This window comes from Macaca nemestrina, chromosome 12, assembly GCF_043159975.1.
Source record: "Macaca nemestrina isolate mMacNem1 chromosome 12, mMacNem.hap1, whole genome shotgun sequence".
Lineage (NCBI taxonomy): Eukaryota > Metazoa > Chordata > Mammalia > Primates > Cercopithecidae > Macaca > Macaca nemestrina.
Window position 1 is genome coordinate 119013286 of NC_092136.1, and position 16943 is coordinate 119030228.

General features: G+C 53.3%; 1 protein-coding gene across 3 annotated transcripts; it reads left to right on the forward strand.

The window, feature by feature from the left end:
• The first annotated feature begins 225 nt into the window (after nucleotides 1-225).
• Nucleotides 226-16280, forward strand: LOC105476376 (NLR family member X1). 3 transcript variants are annotated; one of them, XM_011732237.2, is made up of 10 exons: nucleotides 226-810; nucleotides 2732-2849; nucleotides 3726-3795; nucleotides 4273-4361; nucleotides 4876-5495; nucleotides 5801-6613; nucleotides 12304-12899; nucleotides 13460-13546; nucleotides 14383-14634; nucleotides 15386-16280. In XM_011732237.2, the coding sequence occupies exons 2-10, from the start codon at nucleotides 2780-2782 to the stop codon at nucleotides 15705-15707; spliced, it is 2919 nt and encodes a 972-aa protein (XP_011730539.1). In that variant the 5' UTR covers nucleotides 226-810; nucleotides 2732-2779; the 3' UTR covers nucleotides 15708-16280. The 3 variants fall into 3 exon arrangements, with proteins under 3 accessions (XP_011730539.1, XP_024646841.1, XP_011730540.1); XM_024791073.2 differs by having other exon boundaries at nucleotides 284-557; XM_011732238.3 differs by having other exon boundaries at nucleotides 284-557; nucleotides 15259-15504.
• The last annotated feature ends 663 nt before the right edge of the window (nucleotides 16281-16943 follow it).

Here is a 16943-nt window from a genome sequence, read left to right on the forward strand (position 1 = left end):
CTCAGGGAGGCCCAGGGGTAAGGTAGGAAGACTCAGGCCCGGGATTTTGTTCTGGCTCATCCACTTCCTAACTGAATCAACCTGCACAAGTCATTTCACCCTTCTGAGCATCAGTTTCTTCATCTGTAAAATGGGCCTAACAAGCAGCCCAGCCTGGGAGGTGGTTAGTGAGGTCACTGGGTGTCACTGGCGCTTGGGAACCTGCAGAGGGCAGTACTGGCTTCAATGCCGGCGGGGATGGAGGCAGGGAAGGGCGGGGGCGGGGGCGGGGGCGATGGCGGGATGGGTGGCCCCGGAGTGCCAGCCCTGCGCCTGCTCCGGAGCACTGGGCCCCTCTCGCTGACCCCCTCAGACCCCGCAGATCCAAGTGCCTGGGCTCGTCCTCTTTCACTCCCGCTGCCAGGGCCAGGTGCCAGGGCCGCGCAGGCGGGCGAAGGCGGGCAGGAAGCGCCTTGCGGAGGAGCCGGGGACTCTGGGAGTCAGCGGGAGACGCCGGTGTCCGCTCAGCCGACCCCTCCGGGCCGCGGCCGACGTCTCCCGGAACTGTGCAGCCGCGGGTAAAGGCCTGGCGGGCTTGATCGCCACTGCGCCCCTGGCTGGGAGGCCGTGATGAGCGTGGGGCAGGGCGGGCCGGGGGAGGAGGCTGTGCAAGGGCGGCGGGGAGATCCCGGCCGGGAACGAGAGGTGGGCGCTGAATGGCGGGCGTTCTGGCAAGTCTCCCCCTGGTTCCCCGAGGCAACCTGAAAGTAGGAGAGCTGTTTGGGACCCAGTTTGGTGGAGGAGCTCTGGACCTGTGGGAACACCGCCCCTGTACGTTTCCTGCAGTGCCCCCTCCTTTTCTCACTGCCCTGGAGATCTGGGTGATCACCGGAGAACTGCCCTTGGCCCTGCGAGTCCCGTCTTGACTCAGTGGCCCTAGATCCGAGGTTAACCCGGAACCTAGGCTTTGTCAGGCTTCCGGAGCCCTCTCTTAACCCTTCCCCAGCCCCTGTGACGGGCCAGCAGCCAGCCAGCTCCTCCGCTGGTGGCCTAATGCAGCCAGTTCTCCCTAAGCGTGCCCTGCCCAAGAAGCCCCGATCTCAGTGGAGGAGACCAGGTGCTAAATAGGGACACATTCCATTTAAGTGAGTTCAGAGGCCTCAGAAAAGACTTTCCAGGGACGGAGACTTTTGAGTAGGATCTTAAAAGATTGATTGGGGCCCGAGTGGTGGCTGGAGCCTGCAGTCCCTGCACTTTGGGAGGCCAAGGCGGGCGGATCACTTTAGCCCCGGAGTTCGAGACCACCCTGGGCAACAATGGTGAAAACCCGGTCTCTACAAAAACAAAAAACAAAAATTAGCCAGGTGTGGTGGCACACCACTGTAGTCCTAGCTACTCAGGAGGCTGAAGCAGGAGGATTGCTTGAGCCCAGGAGGTAGAGGTTGCTGTGAGCTGAGATCGCACCACTCCACTCCAGCCTGGGCAACAGAGCGAGAGACCCTGTCTCAGGAAAAAAAAAAAAAAAAAAAAAAAAAAAGATTGGTTGGGACTCTAACAGAGGAGAAAGGTCATTCCAAACTGAGAAGAGTGTATGAACAAATTTAGGACAGCAAGAGCAAGAATCCGGTGAGCCTGGGGAATAAGGTACGGGCTGGGACAAACTCAGAAAAATAGCTTGTGAGAGCTCAGTGTTTGGACTCGTAACCTCGGACTTTCAGGAGGTGCTTGGTGCCTGGGGTGAGGGATTAGAATGGGATGAGACTGAAGGCAGAAAGGCTGGTGAGGAGATCATGTCATGTCCAATAAATGCTGGTCAGGGCAGCAACTGGCTGGCAAAGCAGTGGGGAGGAATTGCTGGTACTCTTCACACTGCCTGAAGGAGCAGGGGAAGAAAGATTTGAAGACAGAGGTCAGGTTTCTAGTGTAAGGCGTGGGTGGGAAGATTTGCAGCAAGGTAAATGACAAGAGGAGGGGAATGATGAGTTCAGTTTTACAAGGGAGAAGTTTGAAGCAGTGGCAGGTTGTCCATCTGGAGATGTCAAGTGAGAAGTTCATTCATTTATTTGTTATTTATGTCAGCTTCAAAAGCTGCTTACATAAAAGTCACAGAGAACATAAAATGATAACACCATTAAAACTCAGCTAAAAGGACCTGATATCTGGGGAAGAAAGGCAGAGTGGGATGGATAATTATTACTGGAAAATCTAGGCACAGGAAAGCCACTGAAAATGAACACAGGACACCTATCTGAGCTTGCTGGCAACTAAGAAGGAAAAAGGACATCTAAATAAAGCAGGTTCCCAGGGTAGAACTCAGGGAAAGGTGTTCGTGAAGCTTCAGGGGAGAGGCAAGACGTGGTAGGAAGGCTGGCTGTGATGGCTCATGCTCGTAATCCCAGCACTTTGCAAAGCCAAGGCAGGTGGATTACCTGCCTTGGTCAGAAGTTCGAGACCAGCTTGACCAACATGGTAAACCCCATCTCTACTAAAACTACAAAAATTACCCCATTGTGGTGGTAGGCACCTGTAATCCCAGCTACTTGGGAGGCTGAGGCAGTAGAATGGGATCCCTCAAGTTGGAGAGTTTGGGCGAGGGATGAGAGCTGAAAGCCAGGCCAGGGCTTCAGCAGGGCCAACATTTGAGGAAGGGCTGATCCTCTCTTGGGAGGAAGGTCCCTCCTTGGCTGGAATGGGGTTAGGGGTACAGGGGAGGAGTGGTGGCAGTGATCCATTCATACCATTCTTCTTGCAGGATAGAAGTCAGTCCTAGGCCCCCCAGGCTCTGGCCTTCGTTCCCAGAATGAGGTGGGGCCACCATTTGCCCAGGGCCTCTTGGGGCTCTGGTTTTGGAAGAGCACTCCAGCCACCAGGTGAGTAGGAAGCAGGGGTTTCTGTTTTTATCTTTCTTGCTTTCCAGGGTCCACATGATGCCTCCAAGACAGCAGGGATCCAGATACCAGGTGCACTAGTCTCAGCTCTGTGATTCTCTAGCTGTTGACCTTCAGCATGTCACCTCACCTTCCTCAGCTGCCTTTTTCCCATCCTAAAATAAGGGAGTTGGACTTGGCCAGGTGCAGTGGCTCATTCCTGTAATTCTAGTACTTTTGGAGGCCAAGGCAGTCGGATCACGAGGTCAGGAGTTCAAGACCAGCCTGGCAACATGGTGAAACCCTGTCTCTATTAAAACTACAAAAAAAAATTAGCCGGGCATGGTGGTGCACACCTGTAATCCCAGCTATTTGGGAGGCTGAGGCAGGAGAATCATTTGAACCTGGGAGGCAGAAGTTGCAGTGAGCTGAGATTGCACCATTGCACTCCAGCCTGGACAATAGAGTAAGACTCTGTCTCAAAAAAAAAAAGGAGTTGGACTAGATCGTCTTCAAGAGTCTCTTGTAGCTACATAAGTCTAGGAACTTGTGTGACTTTACTTTACATACAACAGAGATTTACTGAGTGCCTGCTGTACTGCAGACCTGGTGTTAAGTTCTAAGTAAGAAATTGTGAACAAAAACAGACATAAGGGGGACAAAAAAATTTTAAAACACTCAAATGTGATCCCTCTCATGGAGGAGAGAGGAATGAATGTTAATCAAATAACCACACAATGAAATATAAAGTTGCAAAATAACTGCTGCAAAAGGGCAGTACATGCTGCTATGAGAGCAAATACTGGGGGGTTTGATGTAGACATGGGTTCTGTGTATGGGATGGGATCTGCAGATGCTATTTCTTCTTTCTCTCTGTAGATGAACGTATCCCCTTCCTGATCCACTGGAGTTGGCCCCTTCAAGGGGAGCGTCCCCTTGGGCCCCCTAGGTGAGGCCTGGGTGTCATACCTTAGGACTAATCTGGGCACAACAGAGCAGACTGGGAAGGGTCAAGACTTGGGGCTAGCTTGATCTCTTGGGGACCTTGGGGAGGGGCTTGGTCCTCTGGGGGAGGGAGGATACAGTGGCAGCTCCAAGGCCTGAGAGGAAGTTGGCTTAGATCATCTGTGGTAGAAGGCATAGTAGTCAGTGGAGGGAGGACCCTGTGGGAAGTGGGTGGAGCCTGGCATGACCAGCTTGAGTTCCAGGCAGGCAGTCAGCAGTGGGGGCTGGAGGGCTAGGGTTAAGGCCTCAGCACCTGGGAAGGGTGTGAGAGTCAGACAAGCCTCTAAACTTGGGGGTCCAGTGTGGGGCCTGCATCTCAGGAAACCGGAAATCTAGCAGTGCAGACGGGCTTGGATCCAGAGCTTGCGAAGGGGCTGACCCAAGATCCAAGTCCCAGCTCATCCCCTCTCCTTGTTCCCAGGGCCTTTATACGCCACCATGGAAACTTGGCAGACAGTGCTTCCCGGTTCGGGAGGCATGGACGGCTGTTCCCCAGCGCCTCTGCAACCGGTAAAGGGACTGGCTGGGACCCTGGTCGGGGGGTGTGGTGGGGAGATGGGGCTGGAAGGAGAAGTAGGGTGAGGAAGGCATAGAGGATCCACTGCCATCTTCCATCGGTGGTCCCTCCTCCTCTCTCTGCCTCCCTCCCATCCGTCTATGTATCCCTTCCTGCAATACTCTTGCAATGCACACTTATATGTACAAAGCACTAGGAGAGCCACACCATCCTATCCTCAACCAAGTTGGGTCAAGCGGGTTAAGACGGCACATAGGTCACTGTGAAACCAGTTGGTCCAGGCTCAGCATTACATGTCTAGTGGCTCCCCACTTTCTGACATAGGGATTCCAGACTTTCTGGACAGTCTATATTTTCTCAGGGAGTCTTGTGTGCCCACCATTGTGGGCCCCAGCATCAGCATCTATGCCTTGATGTCCCAGCCTGACCTCACCACCGCCCTGATTGGCCCTAAGCTACATCTCCAGGCCCCTTTCTCTGACCCATTTCCCTTGTCTTCCCACTCAGAAGCCATACAGCGGTACCGCCGGAACCTGGCTGAGTGGTTCAGCAGGCTGCCCAGGGAGGAGCGCCAGTTTGGCCCGACTTTTGCCCTAGACACAGTCCACGTTGATCCTGTGATCCGCGAGAGCACCCCCGATGAGCTACTTCGCCCACCCGCAGAGCTGGCCCTGGAGCATCAGCCACCCCAGGCTGGGCTCCCCCCACTGGCCCTGTCTCAGCTCTTTAACCCGGATGCCTCTGGGCGCCGGGTGCAGACAGTGGTGCTGTATGGGACAGTGGGCACAGGCAAGAGCACGCTGGTGCGCAAGATGGTTCTGGACTGGTGTTACGGGCGGCTGCCGGCCTTCGAGCTGCTCATCCCCTTCTCCTGCGAGGACCTGTCATCCCTGGGCCCTGCCCCAGTCTCCTTGTGCCAACTTGTGGCCCAGCGCTACATGCCCCTGAAGAAGGTTCTGCCCCTGATGGCTGCCGCTGGGTCCCACCTCCTCTTTGTGCTCCATGGCTTAGAGCGTCTCAACCTCGACTTCCGACTGGCAGGCACAGGACTTTGCAGTGACCCGGAGCAACCAGAGGAACCAGCTGCTATCATCGTCAACTTGCTGCGCAAATACATGCTGCCTGAGGTGGGTGGCCCTTCACCCCAGGCTATCACTGCTGCCCCTTGACTTGCCCCGTAGGTCCTGGGTTACTTTAACTCCTGGGCCCTTCACTTCCCAGCAGTGTGACCCAGAACAAGTCAGTAACTTCCTCAGGCTTCTGTTCCTTTCTTCTTGAGTTGCTCTGATCAAATTCAGTAATTGCTAGTTATAACTGTTATCCTCATCAATGTCTTCCTCCTTGGACACTCAGTCTTCAGGGGTCCCCTGGGAATAGAGGCAGTCAACAGGACACTAAGGTCTTTCTTAACTTTCAACCATGATCTTCCCAGGCCAGCATTCTAGTGACCACTCGGCCCTCTGCCATTGGCCGTATCCCCAGCAAGTACGTGGGCCGCTATGGTGAGATCTGTGGTTTCTCTGATACCAACCTGCAGAAGCTCTACTTCCAGCTCCGCCTCAACCAGCCGGACTGCGGGTGCGGTTCAGGTGTCTCCGCTGCACCAGCTCAGCGTGACAACCTGGTGCAGATGCTCTCCCGGAACCTGGAGGGGCACCACCAGATCGCCGCTGCCTGTTTCCTGCCGTCCTATTGCTGGCTCGTCTGTGCCACCTTGCACTTCCTGCATGCCCCCACGCCTGCTGGGCAGACCCTTACAAGTATCTACACCAGCTTCCTGCGCCTCAACTTCAGCGGGGAAACCCTGGACAGCACTGACGCCTCCAATTTGTCCCTGATGGCCTATGCAGCCCGAACCATGGGCAAGTTGGCCTATGAGGGGGTGTCCTCCCGCAAGACCTACTTCTCTGAAGAGGATGTCTGTGGCTGCCTGGAGGCTGGCATCAAGACGGAGGAGGAGTTTCAGCTGCTGCACATCTTCCGCCGGGATGCCCTGAGGTTTTTCCTGGCCCCATGTGTGGAGCCGGGGCGTGCGGGAACCTTCGTGTTCACCGTGCCTGCCATGCAGGAATACCTGGCCGCCCTCTACATTGTGCTGGGTTTGCGCAAGACGACCCTGCAAAAGGTGGGCAAGGAAGTGGCTGAGCTCGTGGGCCGTGTGGGGGAGGACGTCAGCCTGGTACTGGGCATCATGGCCAAGCTGCTGCCTCTGCGGGCTCTGCCTCTGCTCTTCAACCTGATCAAGGTAACATCCCTGACACCCCCACCTGCTTCTTCCCTCCCCAGCACCCCAAGCTGCCCATACTCCCACAGGGTTCCCTGTTCACCCCTTGCTCCTCTCCCAGCAGGAAACTGCTGCTTCCTGCACAGGTATGAATCTCTTTCTGGATCTGGTTTCAGCTCTGGGCATTTTGGCTTTTGGTGGGATTGCTTAGAGAGAAGCCACAAGGCTGGGGAAGGCTTGGTGGCTGGGGAGGGGAATCTGGGGACATGGGGACTTTAATAACAATCCTACATGGATTCCTAAAAATGGTTTCTTTTTTGTGTCTTTCCTCCTAGGAGGCAGGCCTGTCCTCTGCTTTGCAGGTCCAGAAACTCCATTGTGTCTGTTCCTCCAGAGGTGATTAGGCTCTGAGAGTGATGACTCATCCTAACTAAATCACCAGGGACAGATTTATAAAGCAGATGCCATTTTATTCATTTATACTAGGAAGATGAATGGCATTGGTAATCGGCTTAGGGGAGTCATCCTGAGGGCAGGTCCACTCCAGAAACCAAATTACAGACTTGAGGACTGTGCTGTGAGCGGCGCAGCTGAGCGAAGTCTTTGAGGGCTGGAAGGAGCCACTGTGTGTGTGATGTGTGCCAGGCGCTTTATCAGTGTTCATCCTTTTGTTTTTCACATCACTCCTGGAAAGGAAATACTATTTTTTTTTTTTTTTTGAGAAGGAGTTTCACTCTTGTTGCCCAGGCTGGAGTGCAACGGCGCGATGTCAGCTCACTGCAACCTCCGCCTCCCAGGTTCAAGCGATTCTCCTGTCTCAGCCTCCTGAGTAGCTGGGATTACAGATATGCGCCACCACACCCGCCTAACTTTTTTATTTTTAGTAGAGACAGGGTTTCATCATGTTGGTCGGGCTGGTCTTGAACTCCTGACCTCAGGTGATCTACCTGCCTCGGCCTTCCAAAGTGCTGGGATTACAGGTGTGAGCCACCGTGCCCGGCCTGGAAATACTATTATGATCCCTTTTACAGAGGGATAAACTGAGGCTCGAGAGGTAAAGTAACTTGTCTAAGATCACTCAAATAGTAAGTTTAAAAAGCTGGGATAGAAGCTCAGGGCTTTGTGATTCTGAATCCTGTGCTCTTTTTGCCAAACTATACTGGTGCATTATGGATATTTCTGTCAAGCTGTGGGACCTTGCTAGATAACCTTTGTTTTCTCTAGGTTGTTTCTGCAACCGATTTTGAGGAGGCAGAGTGCTGATTAGTGCTGGCAGAATTTCAACACTTTTTTAAAAAATTTAAATGTATTTTTATTTTTTGAGACAGAGTCTTACTCTGTTGCCCAGGCTAGAGTGCAGTGGTGCAATCATAGCTCACTGCAGCTTCAACCTCCTGGGCTCAAGCAATCCTCCCACCTCAACTTCACTGAGTAGCTGGCACCTCAGGCATGTGCCACCATCCCTGGCTAATTTTTAAAAATTTTAATTTTGTAGCCGGGTGCAGTGGCTCACGCCTATAATCCTAGCACTTTGGGAGGTGAGGCAGGTGGATCACCTGAGATCAGGAGTTTGAGACCAACCTGGTCAACATGGTTAGCCAAGTGTGGTGCCGGGTGCCTGTAATCCCAGCCACTTGGGAGGCTGAGGCGGAAGAATTGCTTGAACCTGGGAGGCGGAGGTTGCAGTGAGCCAAGATTGTGCCACTGCACTCCAGCCTGAGCGACAGAGCGAGGCTCCCTCTCAAAAATAAAAAAAAATAATAAAATTAAATTAAATTAAAAAATAAAAATTGTTTAATTTTGTAGAGATGGGGTCTCATTAGTGATCTTCTCACTTTGGCCTCCCAAAGTGCTGGGCTACAGGTGTGAACCAGTGTTCCCAGCCACCTTTTTCTTTTTATAGGCACCAAAGCATAAGGACTAAGCACAGGAATTTGGTAACTCAGCTATTTGAGTTCAAATCCAGGCTCTGCTACTTAATTAGCTGTGAGATCTTGGACAGGTTACTTAACTCTGTGCCTCAGATTCCTCATCTGTGAAATGGAGATAAGACTAGAACTCATATCACTGGCCTAACATGAAGATTAAAGGAACTCATCCTCAGGGTCTGGCACATGGTAAGTGCTATTTAATTGCTTTTTTTTTTTTTTTTTTTTTTTTTTTTTTGAGACGGAGTCTCGCTCTGTAGCCCAGGCTGGAGTGCAGTGGCCGGATCTCAGCTCACTGCAAGCTCCGCTTCCCGGGTTCACGCCATTCTCCGGCCTCAGCCTCCCGAGTAGCTGGGACTACAGGCGCTGCCACCTCGCCCGGCTATTTTTTGTATTTCTTAGTAGAGACGGGGTTTCACGGTGTTAGCCAGGATGGTCTCGATCTCCTGACCTCGTGATCCGCCCGTCTCGGCCTCCCAAAGTGCTGGGATTACAGGCTTGAGCCACCGCGCCCGGCCGCTTTTTTTTTTTTTTTTTTTTTTTTTTGCTTTTGTTTTTTTTAGATGGAGTCTCACTCTGTCGCCCAGGCTGGAGTACAGTGGCACCATCTCTGCTCACTGCAACCTCTGCCTCCTTGGTTTAAGTGATTCTTCCGGCTCAGCCTCCCGAGTAGCTGGGACTACAGGCACCTGCCACCATGCCTGGCTAATTTTTGTATTTTTAGTAGAGACAGGGTTTCACCATGTTGGCCAGATTGGTCTTGAACTCCTGACCTCAGGTGATCCACCCACCTCAGCCTCCCAAAGTGCGGGATTACAGGAGTGAGCCACCACGCCCGGCCTAGGCTGTTTGTTTGTCACACATAGAAACAAACTTAGTTTGAGACCAGACTGGACAACATGGCGAAACCCCATTTCTACTAAAAATACAAAAATTAGCTGGGTGTGGTGGCACGTGTCTGTAATCCCAGCTACTTGGGAGGCTGAGGCAGGAGAATCTCTTGAGCCCAGGAAGTGGAGGTTGCAGTGAGCCGAGATCGCGCCACTGTACTCCAGTCTAGGTAACACAGCGATACTCTGTCTCAAAAAAAAAAAGAAAGAAAAGAAACAGGCTCGTGCAGCCCACTCCTTCTCACACCATCACCTCTGATAGGAGGTCACAGCTGCTGCTGAGGCCACCCCGCCTTGAGGATGTGCCTGCTGGACCTCAGTTGCAACGAGAGGCTGCAGTCTCCCGAGGGGATTCAGAAAGCCCCCAGTTATTGAAAACCCACAAGAATTGTCAGCCCCACACCCCCAAGCCCTCTTGGAGGGAGGGCTGCCCTGGCAGAGCACTGAGCCCATCTGTTTATTCACAATCCTGTGGATTCAGCTTCACAGGGTGACATATTCTGTCACAGGTTAGTGTTGGAGAAGGGGTACTATCACCTCTATGAAAGGAACCTCACATGTAAACATGAAACATAGCCAGGTGCAGTGGTGCACACCTGTAGTCACAGCTCTCAGGAGGCCAAGGCAGGAGAATCACTTGAGCCCAAGAGTTAAAGACTGCAGTGAGCTAGGATCACACCACTGCACTCCAGCCTGGGTGACATAGCAAGACCCTGTCTCTAAACAAATAAAAAATCAAAAAGTGAAAAAAAACCCAGACGTTAAAGGTGGTGCCACAAAACAATGTCATGGTTTGTTGCCAGAGGAATGACCCTTCTTCCCTTTCACTACCATTGCAGGGATGGGGGAAGATATCACAAACCCCCAACATTTATTTCTTTGTCAGATATTTGAGTACCTGCTGTGTGCCAGGCAGTGTGTTAGAATCTGAGGAAACTACAGGCTTCTGCCCTTTCTGATCTAGTCGGAGCTCCTCTCCCAGAAGGAAACTGCTGCTTCCTGCAGTTTCAGCACAAAAATATCGATGTAACCATATAAGGAAAAATTACGGCAAATGCCTGGAAAGGAGCCCCAGATGCCATGAAAGTGTGTAGTGGGGGAACTGGTTTGAGGGGTCAGGAGAGTCTCTTTGTGGAAGGGCATGTCATCTGACCCTTGTAGCATTAGCCAAGGGAAGAAGTTGGGGGGAAATGCCCCAGGAAGGGGCAGCACCCTGGAGGATTTTTTTATTTTTCTCTGAGACAGGGTCTTGCTCTGTTGCCCAGGCTGGAGTTCAGTGGTGTGATCTCAGCTCACTGCATCCCCGACCTCCAGTGCTGAAGGGACTACAGGCACATGCCACCATGCCTGGCTAATTTTTTTTTTTATTAAAAAATTTTTTTGCCGGGTGCAGTGGCTCACGCCTATAATCCCAGAACTTTGGGAGGCCGAGGTGGGTAGATCACGAGGTCAGGAGGTCGAGACCATCCTGGCTAACACGGTGAAACCCCGTCTCCACTAAAAATACAAAAACTTAGCTGGGCATGGTGGCGGCGCCTGTAGTCCCAGCTGCTCAGGAGGCTGAGTTAGGAGAATGGCGTGAACCCAGGAGGCAGAGCTTGCAGTGAGCAGAGATTGCGCCACTGCACTCCAGCCTGGGCGACAGAGCGAAACTCTGTCTCAAAAAAAAAAAATTTTTTTTCGATAGAGATAGTGTCTGGCTACATTGGCCAGGCTGGTCTAGAACTCCCGGGCTCAAGTGATCCTCCTGCCTCGACCTCCCTAAGTGCTGGGATTACAGGCATGAGCCACTGCACCGGGCCTATGGAGGCTTTGAAGGAGGAAAGACCTTGGCACTGTGTTTTTTTTTGTTGTTGTTGTTTTTGTTGTTTTTTTTGTTTTTTTTTTGTTTTTTTTTGTTTTTTTTGTTGAGACGGAGTCTCACTCTGTCACCCAGGCTGGAGTGCAGTGGCGCGATCTCGGCTCACTGCAAGCTCCGCCTCCCGGGTTTACGCCATTCTCCTGCCTCAGCCTCCCAAGTAGCTGGGACTACAGGCGCCGCCACCACGCCCGGCTAGTTTTTTGTATTTTTTATTAGAGACGGGGTTTCACCGTGTTAGCCAGGATGGTCTTGATCTCCTGACCTCATGATCCGCCCGTCTCGGCCTCCCAAAGTGCTGGGATTACAGGCTTGAGCCACCGCGCCCGGCCTGACCTTGGCACTGTTAAGATGAAAAAAGCCAAAAAGGCAGGAGCATAGTGAGTGGGGCCAAGAGGCTTGTGATGAAGGCATTGTAGTTGGCAGGGCCCAGATCACACAAGACCTTAAAGCAGTAGGAGCTGCATCAATCGTAGCTGCTGAGACAACAATGATGTTGAAGATGGTGATGTATTTGTGACACCTAGCCTGGTCCCAAACTAAGTGTGTAATACATGCTAATTCCTTCTCACCACCTCCTGGGTTTGAAAATGTATCAGGGTGTTTGGGAAAGAGAAAGAAGTTCCTAATGTCTGCAGCACATGAGACAGGTGTTGAGATATGACCCTGGGAAAGTCAAATTAGGGCCAAATTATTAAAAGTTTTGGGCCGGGTGCAGTGGCTTATGCCTATAATCCTAGCACTTTGGGGGCCTAGGCTAGGGAGCCCAGGAGTTCAAGACCAGCTTAGGTGACACAGCAAGACCCCATCTCTAGTTTTAAAAATCATTTCATATTCCAGGCTAAATGTTTGGAGTTTGCCACATAGGCAGTGGAAGGTGTCACAGCAGGGGAGTAGCATGATCAGACAAATTATGCTAAGTTCACGGGGAGACCACAGGGCTGGAGCAGTCACAGGGGTGTACCTTAAGCTGAGCCTTGAAGACTGAACAGCCATGTGGAAGGCCACAGTGACCCTCCCCTGCTTCTTTTTCAGGTGGTTCCACGAGTGTTTGGGCGCATGGTGGGTAAAAGCCGGGAGGCGGTGGCCCAGGCCATGGTGCTGGAGATGTTCCGAGAGGAGGACTATTACAATGATGATGTTCTGGACCAGATGGGCGCCAGTATCCTAGGCGTGGAGGGCCCCCGGCGCCACCCAGATGAGCCTCCTGAGGATGAAGTCTTCGAGCTCTTCCCCATATTCATGGGGGGGCTTCTCTCTGCCCACAACCGAGCTGTGCTAGCTCAGCTTGGCTGCCCCATCAAGAACCTGGATGCCCTGGAGAATGCCCAGGCCATCAAGAAGAAGCTGGGCAAGCTGGGCCGGCAGGTGCTACCCCCGTCGGAGCTCCTTGACCACCTCTTCTTCCACTACGAGTTCCAGAACCAGCGCTTCTCCGCCGAGGTGCTCAGCTCCCTTCGTCAGCTCAACTTGGCAGGTGTGCGTATGACACCCGTCAAGTGCACAGTGGTGGCATCTGTGCTGGGCAGCGGAAGGCATGCCCTGGATGAGGTGAATTTGGCCTCCTGCCAGCTAGACCCTGCTGGGCTGCGCACACTCATGCCTGTCTTCCTGCGTGCCCGGAAACTGGGGTAAGGACCTATCCTCATGCACAGGCATGAAGAGGGTTGGAGGTGAAGCAGTGGGAAGAGAAAGTGCCAGGGAAACCAAAGGTACTGAGAATGACCAGATGAAGAAATCTAGTTTGGGCGGAGGAGACAGGAGCAGCAGAAGGGAGGAGCCAGCCCTGGTGGCTCCTGCTTGTAATCCCACTGCTTTGGGAAGACAAGGCAGAAGCATCACTTGAGCCTAGTAGTTTGAGACCATCCTGGGCAACATAGCAAGACCCTGTCTCTACAAAAGAATTTAAAAATTAGTCAGGTGTGGTGGCATGTGGCTATCATCCCAGCTACTCAGGAGGCTGAGATGGGAGGATTGCTTGAGCCCAGGTGTCTGAGGCTGCAGTGAGTTGTGATCATGCCATTGTGCTCCAACCTGGGTGACAGAGTGAGACCCTGTCTCTCAAAAAAGGGGAGGCAGGTATGGATTCCCAGAGGCAGGCTGATGAAAAAAGGTCATGGTAGATGGACAGACTGCTTGCTGAATTCCCTCCCTGGTCTCTCACCTCCCCTCTGGCCACCTTCTGCTCCAGCTTGCAACTCAACAGCCTGGGCCCTGAGGCCTGCAAGGACCTCCGAGACCTGCTGCTACATGACCAGTGCCAAATTACCACACTGCGGTGAGTGCCCTGGGAGTGGGGCATCCTGGTGGCCAGCTAAGGTCAAGGGTGAGTTCCCTGCCTCCTGGCATACTTGGCACAGGCCCGTCCAAGGGATAGTAAATGGAGGTGGGTCTAGGCCCTGACTGGTACCCTCCACTTCCCCTAGGTCTACTGCAAGCAGCGGGGCAGCAGGGAAAGATGCCACCTGTAATGGGTGCTAAGAAACCTCTCACGTGGCTAAAAACAGCCTGGGGGAGGCAGGGAGAGAGGGTGGAATAATACCTAGGCCAGTTGCCTGGTAACAGTGCCACTGATCCCCTTCCAGGATTTTTCCTGCAGCTTCCTGAGGATGACCCTAATGCTGGGCACTCAGTAGACACCCCTGAAGTGTTGACTGATACATGGGGAACCCGAGCACCTGGGTTCCGAGTTTCTGGTTGGTGTAAGGGGAGGCAAATGAGGAGAGAAAAAGGAAGAACAGGGAGAAGGATACAGGAGTCAGAGGGAAGGGAGAAGCAGAGGCTGTGGAGGGGGTGAAAAAGGCAGAAGAAGGGAAACAGAAATGGTGAGGAGGAAGGGAATAGATAAGAAGGGGGTCGGGGGAAGAGGGAAGGAAAGGCCAGCTCCCCTACTCTCCCTCCTCTGCCAGGCACCACACCCCCTATTGCTCTACCCTTTCTCCTGGGCCTGCATTTCTATGTCCAGGCTCCTCTTGCCCCAAGCAGGGCCCTCTTTGGCCCACGTCCTGACACCCAGCACAGCGCTGCCCCATCAAGGCTGCCAGCACCACCAGCAACCTTGCCTCCCCCTCCTCTCAATGGGCCCTCATAACCTTGGGTTGCACGTGGCCGTAGGCTGTCCAACAACCCGCTGATGGCGGCAGGTGTTGCCTTGCTGATGGAGGGGCTGGCAGGAAACACCTCAGTGACACACCTGTCCCTGCTGCACACCGGCCTTGGGGACGAAGGTCTGGAGCTGCTGGCTGCCCAGCTGGATCGCAACCGGCAGCTGCAGGAGCTGAACGTGGCTTACAATGGTGCTGGTGACACAGCGGCCCTGGCCCTGGCCAGAGCTGCCCGGGAGCACCCTTCCCTGGAACTGCTGCAGTGAGTCCTGTCCCTGGTCCCATTGCCCCCAGCCCTTCAGACTACTTCCATCTCTTGACTGTGCTCTTCCAATCCTAGGGAGTGCTTCTGGGCCTGGGCCTGTCACCTGTCCTCTATTCCTGGTTTCTGACTGATCCTTGTCAACCTAGCTCTGAGTCAACCCACCCGCTCTGTGACTGGCCCTTAAACTGCCCCAGTTCCCTACCACCATTTCTCCTAAAGGCCTACTGTCCCTGGTCCCACTGAATTCTAGTATCAGGATCGGGTGCGGTGGCTCATGTCTGTAATCCCAGCACTTTGGGAGGCCGAGGCAGGTGCATCGCCTGAGGTCAGGAGTTCAAGACCAGCCTGGTCAACATGGTGAAACCCTGTCTCTACTAAACATACAAAAATTATCTGGGCATGTTGGTGCGCACCTGTAATCCCAGCTGCTTGGGAGGCTGAGGCAGGAGAATCGCTTGAACCCGGGAGGTGGAGGTTGCGGTAAGCCGAGATCATGCCACTGCACTCCAGCCTGGGTGACAGAGCGAGACTCTGTCTCAAAAAAAAAAAAAAAAAAAAAGAATTTTAATATTAGTCCCTGCTTCCTACTGGCCAGCACCCTCCATCTCTGGCTCATTGCAGATACTTACCTGATCGCACTCTGCAGCCAGGAGATGAGATGTGAGGCCCCCTGCTTTCCATCTGTCTACCCTCGGGCCCTCCTTCTCAGAGCTCTACTGAATGGCATCGACTTTCTCTCTCCTGCCAGCCTCTACTTCAATGAGCTGAGCTCAGAGGGCCGCCAGGTCTTGCGAGACTTGGGGGGTGCTGCTGAAGGTGGTGCCCGGGTGGTGGTGTCACTGACAGAGGGGACGGCGGTGTCGGAATACTGGTCAGTGATCCTCAGTGAAGTCCAGCGGAACCTCAACAGCTGGGACCGGGCCCGGGTCCAGCGACACCTTGAGCTCCTCCTGCGGGATCTGGAAGATAGCCGGGGCGCTACCCTTAATCCTTGGCGCAAGGCCCAGCTGCTGCGAGTGGAGGGCGAGGTGAGGGGCCTCCTAGAGCAGCTGGGAGGCTCTGGAAGCTGAGACACTGGCGGCAGGCACCTAACTATGTGACCACTGGCCCTAAACCTCTTCCCTCTGTGGCCTCCTGGCTTGCACTGCTCCCCCTAGAAAGATTCCTTCAGGTCTGGGGGCAAAGGAATGGGCACAGCTGTGCCAGTTGCCCTCCTAGGGCATGTTCGATCAGGACCGAGTCTGGAATCTCCAAGTTAAAGATGGTGAATCAATGCTTCGGGCTTGGGGATGGAACATGCCTCCTCTCCATTCATCAAGAAGGACCAAAGCATGTGGCATTTGGATGGCCAGAGTGCCCTGAAGCACCACCACCAACCTTGCCTCCCCCTCCTCTCAAGGAGCCTCTGATTGTGCCACCAAGGGGCTCACATCTTATGTCTGCCATGCCAGGGGTGTTGCCATCCAGATGTGTTGGAAACTTCCCCTCATGACTTATGCTCACCTGTGGACACTGAGGGTGCCCTCGCATTGGTGCTTTCTCCTCATCCTCATGCCCCCTTTGCCACAGTGGTACGATGGCTTGGTGGCCCCGCGAGGCAGATGCACCTGACTTGCTGCTATTAAAAAGCTGTGTGCCTTCCACTGATTGTGACCTCTTCTTTATTGCCTGGTGCTTCCAGGACGGGCACTCTTCTTGGTCTTTCTGGTTAAACTACCAACCATGATCTATTGCACGTGGTTCTTGGGCACTAGGTTCAGAGGCAGTGGAGGCTGGAGGGGCCCATGAACAAGATACTGGCATGGGGTTTGGCCATGCTGGACTGTATTATTCCGATCTCACACTGCTAATGAAGACATACACAAGACGGGGTAAGTAATTTATAAAGGAGGCTGGGCATGGTGGCTCACGCCCATAATCCCAGCACTTTGGGAGGCTGAGGTGGGCGGATCACCTGAGGTCAGGAGTTTGAGACCAGCCTGACCAACATGGAGAAACCTTGTCTCTACTAAAAATACAAAATTAGCTGGGTGTGGTGGCGCATGCCTGTAATCCCTGCTACTCGAGAGGCTAAAGCAAGAGAATCGCTTGAACCCAGGAGGTGGAGGTTGCAGTGAGCTGAGATAGCGCCACTGCACTCCAGCCTGGGAAATAAGAGTGAAACTCTGTCAAAAAAAAAAAAAAAAAAAAATTATAAAGGAAAGAGGTTTAATTGACTCACAGTTCCACATGGCTGGGGAGGCCTCACAATTGTGGCAGAAGGCACATGAGGAGCAAAGTCACATCTTACATGGCAGCAGGCAAGA

Bases quoted from the DNA above. Each gene is read 5' to 3' on its own strand.
- LOC105476376 (XM_011732237.2), top strand. From the start codon at position 2,780: ATGAGGTGGGGCCACCATTTGCCCAGGGCCTCTTGGGGCTCTGGTTTT. The intron at 3,796-4,272 runs GTGAGGCCTGGG...CCTTGTTCCCAG, and splicing joins CGTCCCCTTGGGCCCCCTAG to GGCCTTTATACGCCACCATG. The intron at 6,614-12,303 runs GTAACATCCCTG...CTTCTTTTTCAG, and splicing joins TGCTCTTCAACCTGATCAAG to GTGGTTCCACGAGTGTTTGG.